Raw genomic sequence first — 19,317 nt, 5'->3', positions numbered from 1 at the left:
TACACACTGGACCTTTTTAAAAGGATGCATGAATTCTTGGGGGGAGGATTTAGCTGATGCAGAAGAAAAAGTGTCAGTTGGGCATGTGCTCTTCTTCTCAGGCCTCACTGTGTTTGTTTGAATCCACAGCTTAAATCTTTTGGTGCAAAACTAAAAGAGAGAAACAACTTGTTCAGAAAGATGAGCAAAGTTCAGTCACATGAAATGAAGGAGGTGTTGTACTCAAACCTTGTGCAGGCTAATCTGGTAAGAGCCTTCACACAGAAATACGCGATTACAACATTTGGGATCTTCTGAGAGTATTAAAGGTCATTGACATTTTTCATCTCTTCAGGAGGAGCAACAGAGGTTGAGAGGAACGATTGAGGAAGCAGACGAGATGATAAAAAGTTTGGACGATTGTATTGGTGAATTAGAAACAGGTAGATATATATAGATACATAGATGTCCAGTTTACATTGTCACCTTCTCTGTATGAATGGACTAATGAGTCAGATACAAGGAACCCGACTATAACACAATCTGTTTTTTCTTCCTTTAGAACTGGCTGCAGTTGAAGAAAAAGGCTTTGAAAACACACCCAGTCTGAAATCGCGTCAGGAAGGTAACTTATAATACCACTTCATTATTTTAGTTATTTATTTTGATGTAATTGATTTGAATAAGTTATTGAATATTTAATTTATTTATTTGTATGTATTCTACAGAAATGCAGAAAGTCACTGAGGCTTTGGCGGATAATGACCGGTGAGTTGAGAATATTATTGGATTGGATTAGATTGGATTGTCTTTATTTGGTTTGCAGTAGTCAACACAACCAAGTGCAACCAAAAATAACCAATACACAACCATTAAAAAAACATAAATACATTTCATAAACATACAGTAGATGTCGTCATAATAAGTTGCAATAAGCTATAAAAGTACTAATGTCATACATTAATGTATAAGAACATTTGTTTTTCATGTTATGATTTAAATATAGAATGATTCCTTTTTGTTTCTTATTCTTTTCTTTGTTCCTGCCGCAGACAAATAACCGAACTGGAGATGCAGAAGAAGCAGAATTCAAATAAACTCAACAGACTCAAAGCTGAGACGAGGAACCTTGAGAGCCACATCACCGCACTGCAAATGTCAGTTTCTGGTTTTAATTGGTTTTCAGATCTTTGCAGATGAGTGTTGCTTGCCAACATGAAGGACAGCATTTACAAAAAGCTGCTTATGCTGAACTTTGTCTACTTTCAATTTACTATTTTGGAAACTGTTCCTCTCCTCAACTGTCAGTAAATGAGGGCCATTAGCTTTTATAAAAAAAATAAAAAAAAAACAACAACAAATTTTTAAAAATATACAAAGATATTAAGCTATTATTATGTCTTTCCTCAGGGTCAATGAATGGAAGTTGGGAGAGAAGAGTGACAACTGCACGGCCTACACTTTTCTCCATGAGACCTTCCATCTACAGTTGGTGTTTGAAAAAAATGGTAAGATTGTTATTCTGTATGGTGGATAAGCATTCATATCGTTCTGTACTGTTGTATTCGTTAATTAAGATGTGTATCCACTTGTACAGGCTGAACATTTAAACCATGCTCCACTTTTAGCCACAGTAATGTCAGAACCAAAACAGTTGTTTACCAGCCAAACTATGCACAGAGTTGTTGTCTTTGTACTGGGCAGACATTGGGGGATTTGTGTTTTCAAGTTCCTTTAACAATGTTTTTTCAATGAATTTTTTTTTTTTTTTTTTGAAGGAAATGATGCTGGTAATCAGTCTGAGAGGAAAATATCACACATCACATTCAAACAACAATTTGATGGTAAGATAAAAACATAAAAAAAATGATGTCATGATTTTCTAAACAGAATCTGTGTTAAGCATAATCTATGGATTAACGTTGGTTCAAATCTTGACTCGTGTGTTTTTATCATCTGCTCACCTGTCTAACTAACCTCCATGTAAAATGAATATTACGTCAATATCTGGTAGTTTCTCAGTAGCTGTGAATTATTTATGATAATATACATTTAATGCGTTGGCATCTTGAGCAGAATGGACATTCTTGTTATTGGTAACTTGTAAAAAATAACTACTTTACATATATTTTTCTAACTAGATGAGAAGTCTCAGGGCCATGCGTGCCTTGTTCACAAACTGCTCTCTCAGTACATTGAGGGAGAAGCTGCCTGGGTGGAGAAGTATCCAACCAGCAGACATGTTCCAAAGGTAGGTGTGAATGGAGATTTGTTTTGTTGATCGATGGATTCAGCTGCATGTTGCACTCGTTTTTGGTCAGACTTGTTAAACTTAATCAGCTACACTGAAGCTTTCAACTGAGGTCTCCTTTTGTATGCAGCTGCTCCATGACGTGGGCCTGGTGGTGAGTCGCTGTCGTCTGCTAGGAGAGGAGCTGCGTCTGCTGAAAATGTGGGGGGGTCTAAGGCTCAACATTCTCAACATCAGCTGTGTGGACACTCAGTAAGAACTCTTCCTAACAAAAGATCTAGTTAAAGATTAGCTCATATATAATATTTAGCACAACATTTTTTTTGTATCATTAATTTTGTAGTTATTAATGATGAGGATTCAAAAAATGCAGGATTGACAGACAGATCTTGATTTAAAGCACCAAGACACAGTGTCACTGTTCCCCAAATATGCTTTCTTTCTTTCTCCAGAGTGCACATTGTCTTCAGCAGTCTTAAGAAATTTTCCAAGTTTGAGGTGATCTTCTCTGTCAGTGTGACCAACCACCTCTGTGTCCTTAAAGTGCAGAGCTTCAGAAACCTGATCGGAACCACAACGTAAGTTTGACTCATATATAAATGTAGGACTTTTTCAAATAAGTGAGGCAGTGCTTTCTTGGGTGTATGAAGAAAAACCTTAAAACAGTATTTGACATTTTCATGTATTTGCAGGATCCAACAGATTGAAGAGATTGTGGCATCGTTCAGCCCAGCCAAGAAACTCTTGACGAAGATTGTCAGAAAGATTCATGAAAATCTACTCTGTTGAGACCAGGAATTTTGATTCCAATCATTTGTAATGAAACTCTTTTGTACAATATAAATGTTGAAAATTGAAACAATTTAAAATCTATTGACTTTCAAAAAATGAATATAGTGTACAGGTTTCAGTCTGTTTTTTCTTCCGCAGTGCACATTAAGTGATGGTTTTTCATTATATCTTGTGTCCTCATAATGCAGCTGCATCTGTTGATATTTTGCATTTTGTTAGAAAAACTTTAGTGTCCCAACATAGTACATAGAAAGGGACGATGTAAACGTTCAAATTGCTCAAATACAGGAAATCAGAAAAGTTTCAACTTGTTGCAGTTTGTTCTTGACTAAGGACTAAGAAGTGGGATAGTTATGTCACAGCTACATAGCCAGTTTGAGGTTACTCAAGTCATTGTCAGTTGTCTTAGCTATACCAAAATTTGGTTTAATTTATATTTTGTCATGGATCATGTGATACATTTAAAATATTAGATCCAGTTGGTGTGGAGAGCAGACAGTCATTTCTGTGCTGTTTTCAGAGTCGCCTTCAGATAGGGTCACAAGGACTGACTTTACAGTACTTAAAAGGGGCCCTGATATATGTATATCAGATCCTGTGTTTGAGACAAGACTCAACAAAAGGTTGTATATCTGTCATATTTTGTTGCAGCTTTGTGCAGTACAGAACATATGTAAATATATTTCATTGTATTTTGTTCATAATGCTATTACCACAACTCCTCTGATCTTTTTTTAAATTTGAAAACAAGCTTTGTACTTTTGTCTTACTTTTTGTAAAATACATGTCCTGATCCTTGAAAAGATAAATGTACTCAAAGTTTTCCATTAAAAAGATGTTTACAATTCTTTTTTCTGTCATTGTTGTTAAATGTGCTTACTTTTCCAGGATGCATTGTTATCTATGATGATGATTAATGCACACATGAGGTATATATATATATATATATATACATACATATTATACTTTAAGCTTTAATAATATATAAATAATAACGATCAATTTGCAGAATGTGAAATGAAAATACAGATGTGGTGTTAGTGTTGACATCAGCTAAATAAATAAATCCCTCATTAGACTAATGCTAATGACTTTAAGACTGGTTTTAACTCCACTGACTCCATAGTCTTTTGCATGTGAATTAAATTTTACCTACTTGAAAGAAGAAATGACAAGGAAAAGTTGACACAGCTGAGATGTCAAACATCAACTTCTGTTCTGCTCTTATGACAATAACCAAGTATTGGATAGCCACTGCATTGTATCATTTAGATAGTGTCTGTTAATCACCCTAAATCATATTCCCAAAGATGGGAACAGGAACACTTTATGGCTACTGTTTGACTCGTGGTACTGCAACACAAACACAGACAGTTTGTGATTTATGTGTTTATGGAGTACAATTGGAGTCAAACCTGAAACAAGGGCTTTTGTTTTAAATCATTACCTGCTAATTCGACATCAAAATGCACTTTCTGTGTCAATTGCTGTTCCTGCTGTACCGTGGCTTTAGAGGGCGCTATAGGACTGTAAAAATATATGCAAATGTTTTGAATGAAACATATCTTTATGTTAAGTTCTAAACGCAGTGTAAAAGTAGATCTTGGCATAATTGTGTTTGGTTTGTGAGCTCTTAAAACAAGGCAATGGCTACCTTTTCCCCCTCGTCACAGTCTACAAACTCTAGAGACAGAAAATTAGTTGTGTGCAGTTGAACGGGTGTTTCCTGCTCTGATTGTGTCATTTGAACGATAATTTTAGAGCAGTATCCAATATTTTATTAGAAAAAAATAAACGAATGTAACGATTTTTTAAATCTAATTTGTTTGATTGTCTTGTGACCCCTCTGATTTATCTTGGGACCCTTTGTGGAATCACTAGATAATTATAAAGCAGGATATAGATTTTGAAGTGTTTGCAGTTCTGAGTAGTAAATAATCAGTGCTGCAACTGACTAATACTTTTGTGCAGTACAACATTTTCTAATAATCAGCATTGAAAGCCTTCATCCTACGTTCCACTAAAAACACAATTTTCCTCAGCTGCACCTCGGCATCAAACAAGAAAACTCATCTGCGCAGTTTGTTGAACCAAGATAAACCTCATATTAGTGTTTAACTGCAGATCTTGCTGCTGTTCAAAGCCAAACAGGCAAAACATGACTGACATGGACAGTGTCCAGAGGTCATTTGAAAGGTCAAACAGCCAGAGACAAGGCTCGGAGAGGGTGAGGGAGGGCAACGTCTGTCCACTCCTGAAGCCCCGACGTCAAAGGTCAAAGTGGACCCTCGAGTAAGCCATCAGGGGACACAAGTTCCTAACTCCCTCCCCCAGAAACAACGGCTGCTGTCAAACCCGATAGAGGACACACAGGGTGTTCAGGCAGGGGTTAAGTTTGACTGAAGCTGCATTTGGGCCTCCTGACCTCAGCCTGGAGGTCAACTCAATTTCATTTCAATCGATCCATTGAAGGATTTTTCATTATTCACACGTGACACTGAATCATTCATTAGATCATAATACAACAAATCAAATAGGTATTAGATTTTTCACTCCATTTGAGTACATTTAAAGTGATTTTCTGTCTAATTTTATGTGTTTAACTTGTTTGCAAACAGCTTGGTAACATGTGGTTGAATCATTGTCTTTCCCATTTTAAAAAACACTTTGTCATTGGTCCAGTAAGAAAAAAGCTCAATCCTAATGCACTTATCAGATTGAAAAATGGAAAAACAAACAACATAATTTCGTCAGCACCAGTTCTGGACTGTTTAATCTCTTATGCTAGCTCACTGGGGTATGCAGACAACAGGATTTCATGTTGAATATGAAAAAGCTTACGATGTAGTTATGTAGCCTCGCCCAGTTAAGATCATATTTTTGAGAACACACAGACTCGTAAAGGGATGTGTGATGATAATAATGCTAATTATCTCCACCTCCAATCACTATAATTTCAGTGTTACCTCAATAGAAAAATACTGGGTATAAAATTTAAAACTAGCATTTTGCTAAATTGGGTTGGAAAAGGATTGGCAGTTGATTAAACCACTTGAAAGAAAAATTACCAAATTGGTGTGTTTTGTACTTTGAGTAAAAGACTATGGCTACGTTCACACTGGAGGTAAAAGTGGCCCAAATCTTTATTGCTCATATATGAGTCAGATCAGATTTTTTTGATGACAGTGTGTACAGCTTAAATCAAATGGAATCTGATCTTTTAAAATCTAATTTGGGCCACTTTCATATGTGGTCCACATCAGATACAGGTCTGATTTTTCGCAGTGTGACCTCAGTGTGAACAGTTATATATCTGAATTTATGTCACTTTTATGTCACTCTAGATCTATGTTGGTCATGTGGGTCACTTCAGGACTGTGACCTGTTCACACTGAAATCAGATATGGGCCACGTTTAACAAATAATTTGAACAGCCAAACAAAAAAACATCAGATCTGAGCAATAAATCCGAACTAAGTGCTAAGGCATGCAGTGTGAACGTAGCCTAGCCTAGCTCAGCGCTGCTAAATGCCAACATTAGCATGCTAATATGCTCATAATGACATGCTAACATGTTTATTTTTGCCATAACCATTTTAGTTCAGCACCTTAACATGCTAACATTTGATAATTAGCACTAAACACTGTTCGTTGTGTTGGTGTTCATTTACGCTAATGAGGCTAGCTAGATCTAAAAATAGGAAAAGTTAGGGTTAGGGTGGTGCTGAGAGGACTTCTTTTTGTAGGCCAACCCAGAAACAGCAACACTGGTTATTCAACATACATTTTGTCCAGAAAGATAATCTTAACAAATTTTAACCACTTTTATAATTTGTGAAGCTTAAATGCAATCGGTGGAAATAAATAGCTAACGTTAGACTACAAACGAATTACACCATCATTGCATGATCTACGTCTCAAGCTCTAAGCTTTACGTGTTCGGCATGATGACATTGATCTTTTGTGATTGGAGGATTGGGTCAAAACTAGTCAAAACTGTTAAAATCTCAACCTAAAGCAACCAGAAACCTTTACAACCAAAAAAACATGACAAGATAGGCAATAACATGCATCCAAGCTTATAATACTGGTGAGTTTTATATGTAGCTTTGTATTTAATCACGTGTTGCCCAATAACATCATTTCCACTTGACATAAAAGCATCATCTCATGTGAGAAGTGCAATGAAACACCTGTCTGAGGGACACATCTAACAGTTTATTGGGATTTAGAGGAAGTTAGGTAACAACATATTGTCAACACTCCAAATGTCTAATTCTGTAAAGAGGAACATTTGGCCTCAAGCAACCTGGTTTAAATCTGTTTATCCACGGATTCAGAAGCAGTATTTCACCCTAACAACCTCATCAGTGTCCTCCACTGACATCAGCAGGGAGGGAGGTTTAAGGTTTTGGAAGATGGAAAACGGCTTTAAGGTTTCCTTTGTATTAAAATCAAAACACGACCGCCTGCAAGACCCACTGCTGCTTCATCCAAGAAAGAAGAGAAAGGGAAGGTTCTTCTAGCAGGACTATTTTCAATTTATGATTATAGAAATAAAATTAGAAACCTATGATAAAGAGTACAAAATGTCTCTATGTCTTATGCTTGTTATGATGTTATGATTATAACTATTTGTGGAAACACAAACACAACTGAACCCAAGGGATAACTAAAATACTTATATGCTCCCAAGATGTAAAATGTCCATTACAGGACCAACATTCAGCTGCTACTCAGATAGTAAACTAGATGTTATTATACAATAGAGAGCTAAATTGTGTTTTTGATACAGTTGCCACAATTTAGTTCCATTTAAATATAATATGGGATCTCCCAAGGCTCCATTCTGGGATCATTGTTGTTTGGCCTTACTGGATCTGCATTGCTTGGCCAGACCTCTATCTATATAGATATATAAAGAAACAAAAGAATACAAAAATAGTGAGGTAGTAATGCTCCATAATCCAGTTATTCAAGACTAAAATTTTTGTTTATTGTACCATAGATTTTTAATAATAATGGTTTTCAGCTGAGTAATGAATAAATATTTTGATAAGATATCAGCACATCAGCAGTTTGATTCACTGCCACTATTTAAAAAGGGGCAGAGTTCAATAGAGAGCTGATTTTCACTAAACCAACAACCACTGCTGTAACTGTAATGACAGACTGCTAACACCTCCAGTCTTCAGTAATTCGCCTCCATTGTTCTTCCCTTCCTCTGGCCTTGGTAGCCATGTTTGTTCATAGAACAACTCAGCCATGTTGTTATCGTAATTATCTCCCAGTGCTGCTGGAGTCCAGCTGCGACAGCTTCACTCATACAGTTAGAAAAAGATAAAGGCAGCGCAGATTGAACAAAGTGTTGGGTTTTACAGAAGGTCCAGAGGAAAGGTCTATATTGAATCCTAAACACAATGGATTTATTCTCAAGGCATTACTGTACATTCCTGAGAATGAGAATGAAACTGTGTAGTCCCATGGTACACTGGAGTTACTGTTTATTAAAGTCAGCCACATAGAAAATATGTCAGTTCGCAGTGAGACCCTACTAGATGTACACTGTTGATTTTGATTAAAATAAAGACATGACTAAAAAAGTAGTGTTGTTGACTTTGCTGTCACCTTTGAACAGATTTATTGATTATCAGATAATTTCAGGCCTATCGATACTGTGTAATGGTAGAAAATGGTGGCATCCAATTAAGCCTCAATGTCACAGGTTGATATATTGATTGATGAATGAAAATCATTGAGGATACCAACTTTAAGTAAATGTATAGAATAATCAGTCCCTCCAGGATTTTACACACTGGACCTTTTAATCCAATAAAACTATTCTCATGGTTCAATTAAATGTTTAAAACTAAAAGATTTTATTTCACTCACTTTTTTAGCTGGAAAAAGTATGACACCAACCCAAACAATGTGGGTAAACACACATATTTAGTGTGGTTAATATTCTTGTATGTCACTGTATGTTTAACATTTTACTCCTCCGATAAAAAAAAGCCTTTGAAATACAGAGACTTTCTGCTGTGATGATAACTCTCAAACAGATGAAATGTTGTTAATGAGAAACAGTTGACTTAAAATGTTCATGCCACCGTCCTGCACCTATGTTCATCAGTCCCTCCCCACCCCGCACTCACAGCCATGCTACACTACTGTAAACCCTCTGTAGATTATCTTGTTAGGGGGCATTAGAGGGTGTCTTAATTGGTCCTTCCAGGCAGGTAATTAGCTCTGATGGCATGTGCTCCCATAGAGATGCGAATGACAGGGCCCACATCCCACCCCAATCACCAATACACACTAGGAAAGACTATGTGACCCAAGGAGTTTCCACATTCTCTGGTCATTCTTGGTAGAAGACAATAGGTCTGGCTTGTTAAAATAGGCTCCCTCTCAGCAGGGGGACAGAGGAGTTGCAGCAGCTGTCCCATAGTATCAAGATTTAATGGTCCCAGTAGCCTCAGAAAACATCCAGTCCAGGGGTTGTTTTAAACTTTTGTGGGGACATTTTACATCTCATAACAGGGAAATACAAAGGAAGTATTACATTGAATTGACTGCTTAATCTCTGTGTTGTTCTGTTGAGAGTAAATGTTACACAGTATTTTCTCTCAATTTAACATATAATATATCTAATAGTCATCTGAAATATCTTTTATTAACTATAATTGCATCATTTGGCCTTGAGAGACTTCAAGACTTAATTCATTTAAAACAACTTTCTTTTTGTCTCCCGGAAGCCTGACCCATCTAAAGCAAATGACTTCAGTCTAACTTCCAGCTGAGTTGGATTGAATTCAAACTATTCTCTGCCACTTAGCTTCGGTCGAATGCCATTTCAGGTCTATTTGTATCCATGGTAGACAAACAAGTACCAGGAACCCCAGCTAACAGAAAGCATTGTGGGTGAGTTGCCTATTCTCTGGTAGAATAATGATGACAAAACAGGAATTCTGACCTTGTTCGGGGGAACACATCCTGGGGCACGCAAGCAAAAAGGGAACAGAACAATAATAGCTTTTCCTAAAAATATAAGGGCCTGACAGAGGAGGGTTTCCATTACAATGGCATTGAGAGGATATTGCATAGAAGGTGGTGGAGGGGTTTTCTCCTCACAAGACAGACGTTGAACATAAATCAGAATTATTTATTTAAGGCCCCGCCAGGAAGAGAAGTACTGCTGGAGCCGACTCATCCAGCAATGTGTCACACACCTCAATGTATATATTGCATTTCATTGGTCCATTTTTTGTATGTGTTACTTTGCTGATACCAGATCATTTCAATCCATATGCTAATGTAATGTGGCCAATCCAGGTCTGCCCATTACTGTTTGTTCAGTGTAATTTTATTGTTTTGCCAGGGTTAGTAAAATCAAAACTTGAATATTTTTGCATTCAGTCTCAACCAAGTCAAATCTTTCGGGAGTCTAATCTCATTTAAGCCAATCCAAAAGGCTCATTGTAAGGTTACAAAGACACAACAATTATGAAAACATAGTTGTGAATATTATATTAAATTTCTGTCAACAAATCCTCCTGAATATCACACACTAGGCCTTTCAACACTACACATGTATATATGACTTAGGAAAGTCTGACTTGAATCTCAAGTCCAAAACTTTGAAAGTCTGTAATGACAACATTTACTGAAACTTAGACCTGAATATATATTTTTTAATGTGCTACAATGTGAAAAGCTGCCTGATCAGTTTATGTGGAACTTATTGCAGTCCTGTCACGTCATGTCTTACTGCCTTAACTATGGATCCTCCATCAACGCCTCATACACCTCAACCCCATGCAGATGTCTGTGCTGCATTATCGAGTGCCCTTTTGACACATGGCGCTATTTTGAAATCCAAGCTCGAATGGGAGGATATAGGAGCGTCTCCTGGACAAGGCCAGTGGCGGCTGAACGTCCAGACTCTTGGACGGGTGGATACCGGCCATCTTGACCCACACCCTGAGCCCGCTAACAGAGGTACAGCAGCCACCTTGGCTAAGTGCATTCCCTGATCTGCTGGTCCAAATCCCTGCTTGACCCTGGCTGATAAACTATGCTATGGATAGACCACTGGAGAGTTTTTCCCTTTAAAATAAGGGTTAGTCCAAAGTTTCCACAACAACAAATGGTTCTTTGGGCTACTATGGTCCATGTCATGAGTCAAAAAGGTATTTGGATACACATCTACGTATGTTCTTTCCAATCAGCCTAGCTCAAGGTATTATGAAAACAGACTAATATTAGTGTTGTAGAAGTAAAAGTGAAGAAGTTTTAATGTATCACATGTAATAACTAAAACAAAATAAGTTGCCATTATTAAAGAGGGTACAAAGTATGAAATTGATTGTGTACCAACAAGTTGAAAAGTATTGTACTGTGGCAAAATTACTGTAAAGGTTATGATTTAATGGAACAAAAGCAGAAAAAAAGTGAGATGGACATAAAAGGATGAGTGTCAGAGAAGGGTGGACTACGTAGACAGACAGGAAGAGAAGGTATGGTGGCTTCAGGAGGCTCCAGGTTTGGCATTGAGCTAAGCCTAGTGAAGTCTGGCCTGCATCAGCTGCCTGCAGACAGTAATTGGTCATGACTGCGAGGACCCAGCACCCGCATGTTTTGTGGAACGATGGGATTAACACGTTATGGGTGCCTCAGGACCCGGCTGAGGAGCTGATAAGCTTTTTTGGAGGCCTTTTTGTGGGTGGTGCTCAAATGAGGCCCAAAAGAGGATACAGTGTAAGGAAAGTATGTCAAAATAAAATACAGTAAGTTTTACATTTCTTGTGTTCTGAGAACACAAGAAGTTCAGTTCACAAAGAAGTAGAAGTAATAGAAGATTTTGCAAGCAGTGAGTAAAATACTGTAAATGTTGCTTTATTTTGACCTGTAATTTTTGTGTCCAATCAGTCCCATAAAGTATGACACTATTTGTATGATGTGAGGGTGTCAGTGTAGGCATGTCAAGTTTGACATCATGATGTTCATTGCAGTTTGATGAGTGATTAGTTAAGTTGTTTTTCACTTTCTTTTCATTCCTGTATTTCTTGTGTTTCCACTTTCAATAAGGAAGTGTCCCTAGGAATGAATCACTCCTTTCTTCTACTTATATCCTCCTTATGTATATAAGCACAGTATATTCAAGAATTTTCTGCAGAAATATATGCTGACATAATCACAAACAATCACATATATCAATGTTTGCTTTGAAAAGCCCCCAAATGAGGATATTTGAACTACAGGTCTACATGAATGGAAAACATGAAGCTAAAACTTCATCACTTCTGTAGCCAGCCTCAAGTGGCCATTCGAGGAACTACAGTCATTGTTACTTCAGTGTTGGCTTCAATTACCAGCCACAGAAGTTGCTACTTGGTTGGCACCTATAAGTGATATTAGAACAGTTGGCTGCGAAGAGTAAAACTTGCTACAATGGGGAATATTCATGTATACTTATTTGTTTCCACTTATTTATGCATTGGTCTTATTTCATCCCCTCATTCATTCGTGTGGCAGCAAACCAGAGCGGGGTGACTCCTGTACAATGCTTCAACTGGACGGTCCCCCCTCCGTCTTATCGTGCCCTGCAGCTTGACTTGATCGGGCAATATAAATTGGACTTGCCCAGAGGAGAGACGCCGGTTCCTCTTGTGGGTCCACACATTGTTTCGTCTAGGCCTGTATTTATTTAGATGTAAATCAGCTCGCAAAGAGTGTTATGTCCTGTCCTTGTGTAGTGGGCGGTGGACTGGGGCTCATTTGTTGGAGGAAGTCAGCCCCATCGAGATTGGAGCTCTGCAGATTGTTTTCCATTATAAGGCTGTTATTGATGTGAGGGGGTGACATCATGTAGCCTCACCCTCCAAGGCAGGGTTGGTGAGAAAGAGGTCCCACGCCCATTTCTTATTCATTACTCAGCACTGTGAGGATGCTGGACTTTTCTATACTCTGCATTTTAAGCTGTACTGCGAAAGGGCTCCTCACCACCTGAAATCATCACACAGGATCAGAACATGCTGTAAATCAGTTTTTACAATACAATGAAGCACAAGAAAAGTATTAAATGATTACATGTTGAGTTATTGAGTTGTTAAAGGAGTAAAACTGCATTTTGAGAAGTAAGCTTATTTAAGCTACAGCTGGTTAGCTTAGTATAATATTTATAGGTATTTCATTAATGTATAATCACCTGAAAATAAGAACAGTTGTGTTTTTGTTACCTTAGGGTCCTCTTCCACTGTGTCTCCATGTTGAACTGCCATGTTTCTAGAGTAGCCCAGAAGGGACCTTTTTCATGAGGTTCATGGCCACCATAGTCCTTTCTCCTACAGGCTTGGAAGGAAGAGTGGTATTCAGTTGGCTGTAATCTGGAACTGCTAGTTGCCACTTAATTCACACTGAATAGCTTGTTTGTTCAATTTTTTAGCAGAAAACAACAACAGGGTTTTATGTGCTGGACAGTTTTTTAGCCAGAACAGTAACTTCCTGGAGTCCCAGCAAGGAAACTCTGGCACACAACCACTTGTAAAACGACAAATCTTCATCTTATTTTCATATTTGCAGTCCAGATAGCAGAGAGCAATATCAATCTCCTCTTATGTAAATCTCAGCAAGAAAGTATGTCGAAAAACTGTTCCTTTTTTCTGCACCTCCAGAAGTTTTGAGTTTCTAAAGGCGTCTCAGTCTGTTGATCGTGCATTTGAAAGCTACACACACACTACACTAAGTTTTGTTTACATTAGTAATATTAAGTGAGCAGTAAATAGTCGTATGTTTTACCTGAGATCAGTTAGGAAACAGACACAATGCAGATTTTTTATCTGTAAAAAGGCTTTCATATATGGAAATACTTACAGTTTAAATGGTATTGTCTCATTGTATTGACTTAAAGGGTGCAGAGTAAACTAATACAATATTTTCAGCTTGTTCTAGCACAGAATAACACACAAAACATGCTGCCCTTGATGAATAATAGCCTCCTCCTTGGAGCCAGTTAGTAACAGTTACATCACCTTTATTTGACCTGTGACTGGTGGATCGCCCTGAGCCAAACAGTGTAATGTTAAAAACCCCCAAAACACGGGGCGCCCGGATAGCTCACCTGGTAGAGCCCCACGCACTAAGGCTGAGTCCTTGCTGCAGCAATCTGACCTGCGGCCCCTTTACTGTGTGTCATCCCTCTCTCTCTCTCTCTCTCTGTCACTATCCATTAAAGGCAGTTAAGAAATATAAAAAAAAAAACACCTAACATAGGTGATATTGATCATGGTTATATGATGAGACCAAGCTAAATTCTATACACACATAAAACTGTTGCAGTGGTGCAGTGGTTAGCACTAGCAGCAAGACAGCTCAAGGTGCAAAATAGGTTTGAATGGTTGTCAGTCAATATGTACCAGGCCTCTAACAGACTGGAGACATGTCCACGATGTACCCAACCTTTCCCCCCAATGTGATTTTGGCTCAGGATAAGCAGGTATAAATAATGGAAGGGTATACATGTATAACATGTATATGATGCCCTAGTGGTTTGTAGACAGATAGGCTATTAACATGTCATTTAACATTTCCAATTTCCTTTAACTCTCAAGATCTCCTTCTTTAAATGTGCTCACAACATTCTCACATGAATAAAAATGCAATTTGGCTCTTTCTGCACACCACATACATGTTTGTGCCAATTCACACACTCTGATGATGGATAAACCAAAGAATCCCACACACTGTCCATCACTTGTGCTCAGTTTATTAGCAAATGCCACAAACTCTGAGGACCGACAAACATTGTTTGATGCCCAGAACCTCACCAAAGGTCCTCACCTTTACGTATGGTTTACTTGTGAGTAGTCTTATCTGCGGCTTCTTTACCTGAATCTTACTGCAAGTTTATTTTAATTTAATTCAATGTAATTTTATATTTTAGACCTATTATTTTTCTGTATTTTAATATTTTGTTTTTTTTACATACACATATTGATGTAAAGCATTGTATGTATGAATGGTGTTGTAAGAATAGTTTATTACTACTGTAAAACTTCAATTAATATCATGAACTCAACCTGCCTATATTTGGGACAGACCTATATGGGACTTTAATTTTGCACAAATCTCCTGCTCAGCAAAGATGGGAAATACTATTAAATTGTTTATTTAAACCAATTATGAGTAATTCTTTTGATGCTTTGGTGCTCATGCTTTCCATAAAATGAACTGAACTGATTGAACTGTGGAAAATCTCACTGATCTAAGGATGTGCAGCATATATGTCTATATGTCTACATGTAGTGACAAATGTTTAAACATTTATATTTGTGAAGGAGAATTAAGCAGCTAGAACTCGATCAAGTGGGCGACCCAGTTGGCTTTAAGAGGTTTTATACATCTAAATAATTTCTAGAAAATCCAAAAGAGGGCTCTAACTGAGACCTGTATTAATCAGAACGTGTAGGCACACCAGGCTAGTAAAGGAAATGTGCTACTAATTGGGGCTCTGCTTTTAATTAAAGTTTTTAATTTCCTTTTTTATTATTATTTATAAAAAATATAGTCAGAATCAATGTAGTTTTTTAATTAAGAGAAATAAAATATTATTATAAGGATGAAAACTTTATGGAAAGGCAACTTTTTAAGGTATTTTATGTTTGGATAACACTGTTATGTGTCATGTGAGTGAGTTCACAAAGACTGACTGTTCATATTAATAATTATTTTATTTATGGAATTAATGTTAATATTGTAAAAATTAAAATCTTCTAAACAATATTTATTATCTATACTATTGCTCCATGATAAAAACGCTTGAGTCAGTGTCCATATAAAAAGACACACCACCCTCCTTCCCTTGCACTGATCCTTTCAACCCTCATGCCATCCTACGGTCTCATGTCCTCTCCCGGCTTCCGTAGACATTCCTCCGCTGTCAGTGAGTGTGCGGTGACAGACAACCATCGCTGAGCCACCAATCCAGCTCCAAGTGTGAAACTATGGAAGAGATCAATAACATTGAAGTGGTTCCGTGCACAGAGTCCGACTACCTGAAGCCGTTCAGGGTGCACTACAACCAGGTGAGTTATCTCTGGTAACACCGGTGATCCAGAGGAGGCTGGAGGCTGGAGGGCTAGCCCAACCCCCCATTCATTGGCAGCTAGCAGGCTAGCATAACATGAAGGCTAAACTGACCTTAAACACAGACGGTGACAGCAACAATTTACCCTTTTTTTAATTTTATTTTAAAACACAATGATACCCGCCGTGTCCGCTGTGTTTTCACGTACGGTGGCTCAACAGTTTCCTCTGCGCTGGACGCGAAGCAGAGACAGCTGAGAGTCAGATATGAGCTAGCATGCTAACGTTAGCTAGCTGAAGAGGTTTTTTTTTGTGTGTTTTTTTTGTTTTTTAAGGTTGAGCATCACGTTTAACGTTAGCACATGCTTTACATTAGTGTGAGGAGGAGGAGGGTGGGTAACGAGGTTTACGCAGCGTTACGTGACAAGGACAGATGTTTTTTCGGTCTGTAGAGGCAGGTCAGGTGAGACAGATTGACTCCCATGTGAATGCAGTGTGTGTGGGGGTCAGAGGTCCTGACAGTTCAGGTTAACATGGAGCTGAAGTGTCCATGCATACGTGGAACAGTGTAGTGTAGTGTTGCCTTGTTCAAATCCTATAGGAAGGTATTTTAAAGCTAGTCTAAACGCCTGTTTGACCACACTTGCAGTGAAAGTGCAGGTCTGCTAATGCAGGGGAATATGCATACATCTCAGGACAGCTGCAGTCATTTACATAAGTGTGGAGTTATTTAAAGGTGTGGATTCAGCTGATCTCTTAATCAATGCTGCTTGTGTTGACAGACGACAATCTTTTTAGTTAGTTTTCAGTCCCTCCAGTACAGTTACGATGTTTCAGTCCCCATGGATTCTGCACAACCTCGCAGTTTTGTCCAACTTTTCTGCAGATTTTCACCAATCATTGTTGTTTCCTGCTCTAAATGTCAAGCCACACCTAACCAGACTCACTCCCTTGCTTCTAGTTGTGAAGATGCAGACCACGCAGACAGGTGCGACGCAAACGTCTCACATCTACCCGTCCAAACAGTGCGACAAGATGCCTTCGATTTTTAATTCTACCAAAACAATCAGAACCATTTCACTTTCACTTTCTCCTTCAATTTCATTGTAAAAAAAGTGTTAAAACATTGTGACAATCCCAAATTGATTTTTATTTCATCATACATAACGTATTCCAAGTTTGTTTGGTCTTTTCACACCATTACACTGACTAAGTGATAGATTCCTGAAGTCATCAGCACCAGATATAAAGAAATAGTAAGGATCTGCATGTTGTTGACTTTGAATATGACCAAAAACTTTCCTTCTTGAAGCATACTGGATACTTCACCTTCAAACCCAAACACATTTTTTGCCTTTAACGATTGCCCTTTGCTGGATGAGAAAGTGGTTTGATGAGTTTAATTTGTCGAGATTTGTTGATGTTAGTATTTAAAGATCAGGGCTGATACTGATCATCCCAAGCAGGCTGGATATCAGCCATGATGTGACAGATCTACATTGACTACAGCTTATTTGTCAATGTGTTTTATAAAATGCAGTGTTTCTGCTATCAGTTACATTCATTCAGTAATACCACAACACCCTCTGGCCTCATGTTACCCTGAATAAATATGATTCCATGTAGTGAAATAAAAGGATTTAGATTTGGGGAAAAGAGAGCAGGGTGTCAAAATCTGTACCAGGAGAGAAAAAATTGGATGAATGCATTATTTGTGTTGTTGGATATTGTAAGTGTGTGTGTTGTTTATTCATAGACACATACAGTACATATATGGAGGTCTATGTACATGTTGGTGGGGTTAATTTTGTATGTATGGACAAAGTTACACATTTAGATTGTTTCATGTTATATATCATCAGTTATGATGTTAACTCAAGGCACATTCTGCTCATACGTCTCCTCTTATATACATGTTGTATGAATTCGGTATTCCTGTAGACCCTGCTGGTCCAGGGCTTTAGGGTGCAGGTATATTCACCATCCATCCATTCAGTGGCAGGCAGAATAACTGTACCTTAGCTGCCTCAGTGTTTTGTAGTCAATGGGCCTACAATGTTAACTACATTAAGGAAATTGAAACATGACTCAAAATCATTAAACTATGCTTGACTCATCTGTGTTTTATAGGTTCGTCATTAAAAAGGTTCGTTTTTTTCTGCTGGGTCTTCCTGCTAAAAGAAAATTAAGTGTGATAACTGCGTGTCCTGATGGTCTCCAGCAAAGTGAGAAATGCTTCCTCACCCAAACATAGGCTGCAGTCCAGGATGAATTTATTTTTAGGTTAAAAATATTTGTGCAATTTCTCTGTTCCTGGCTTCTGTTGTGTGAAATCTGGATGGTGACAGTGGTGCAGAATAAGTATGGCACAACTCACTCCTGAAACCTCAGAAATGACATGGACATCTGCTTTACTTACACTGTAGATGATAATAAGATGTTATTTGACCCAGTCTTACTTAGAATAAAGGCTGTTTTGTTCAGTCTGGGCTGGTAACAAACGCTCAAAGTGGAAAAGACTATTTGAAATGTTCTCGTAGTGAAGAAGACAATGCGACTGGCGTCCATCTATGATTTGAAGTTGCTCTTTTGTAGTGTTGCTTTCCATTTAATAAAAAAAAAAAAAACTCTAGTACCCAGGCACTCATTCTAAGGGGAGCTCAGTGAGAAGGTTTTTTTTTTTTTCCCATTTGGGGTTCACACCTGTGACAGCAGAGGAGGGTGTGGGGTGGGGTTAAGCTTGTCAAGAGAATGGCGGAACGGCTAAGACAGCAGATGGACAACAAAGGAGATGATGGTGGACTCCCTCTCCGTCCTGTCCTCCCTTTCATCCTCATCATCTCTCCTGTGCAGCTCGGGAGGGGCTGTCCAGGGACTCCCCACAAAGGCCTTTCAATCACACTGAGGGAGCATCTCTTCCCCAAAACCTTTTATGTTCGTCAGTGCATCTGCAGCTTAGCCACTGGTCACTAACCGAACCCTATTCACACACACAGAAACACACTCTTAAAAGTAGATAATGTCATGCACAAGAGGGTCTCTTCATCATTAGTGTTTACTGGTGTTTTGTCTCCTCTCCCTCGCCTCTCTCTACAAAGCAGGTGATTGTCCCTCGTTGACTCTGGGAAACCCCTCTTATCTCTGTTGTCTCGTGCTAACGTTGAATCACGGGTTGCTACTTAGAGCAGGATGATTACCTTCCATTTATT

At 38.2% G+C, this 19,317-nt stretch overlaps 2 protein-coding genes across 2 annotated transcripts in view; both read left to right on the top strand.

The window, feature by feature from the left end:
• Positions 1-3,867, top strand: part of knl1 (kinetochore scaffold 1) — a 17,978-nt gene extending 14,111 nt beyond the window's left edge. Inside the window, exons 20-30 of the mRNA XM_035679282.1 lie at positions 130-246; positions 335-422; positions 542-604; positions 708-747; positions 1,032-1,136; positions 1,390-1,487; positions 1,758-1,823; positions 2,121-2,230; positions 2,361-2,482; positions 2,683-2,808; positions 2,923-3,867. Coding sequence (XP_035535175.1) covers positions 130-246; positions 335-422; positions 542-604; positions 708-747; positions 1,032-1,136; positions 1,390-1,487; positions 1,758-1,823; positions 2,121-2,230; positions 2,361-2,482; positions 2,683-2,808; positions 2,923-3,019 — 1,032 coding nt within the window. The 3' untranslated portion in view covers positions 3,020-3,867. The remainder of the gene's footprint in view (positions 1-129; positions 247-334; positions 423-541; positions 605-707; positions 748-1,031; positions 1,137-1,389; positions 1,488-1,757; positions 1,824-2,120; positions 2,231-2,360; positions 2,483-2,682; positions 2,809-2,922) is intronic.
• A 12,057-nt stretch (positions 3,868-15,924) lies between these two features.
• Positions 15,925-19,317, top strand: part of nudt14 (nudix (nucleoside diphosphate linked moiety X)-type motif 14) — a 19,988-nt gene continuing 16,595 nt past the window's right edge. Inside the window, exon 1 of the mRNA XM_035679062.1 lies at positions 15,925-16,107. Coding sequence (XP_035534955.1) covers positions 16,027-16,107 — 81 coding nt within the window. The 5' untranslated portion in view covers positions 15,925-16,026. The remainder of the gene's footprint in view (positions 16,108-19,317) is intronic.

Source organism: Morone saxatilis, unplaced genomic scaffold, assembly GCF_004916995.1.
Source record: "Morone saxatilis isolate NCDOM2014 unplaced genomic scaffold, NCSU_SB_2.0 Contig7, whole genome shotgun sequence".
In the NCBI taxonomy this organism is placed as follows: Eukaryota; Metazoa; Chordata; class Actinopteri; family Moronidae; genus Morone; species Morone saxatilis.
The sequence above is the reverse complement of the archived record's forward strand: the minus strand, read 5'-3'. Positions and strand labels throughout refer to the sequence as shown.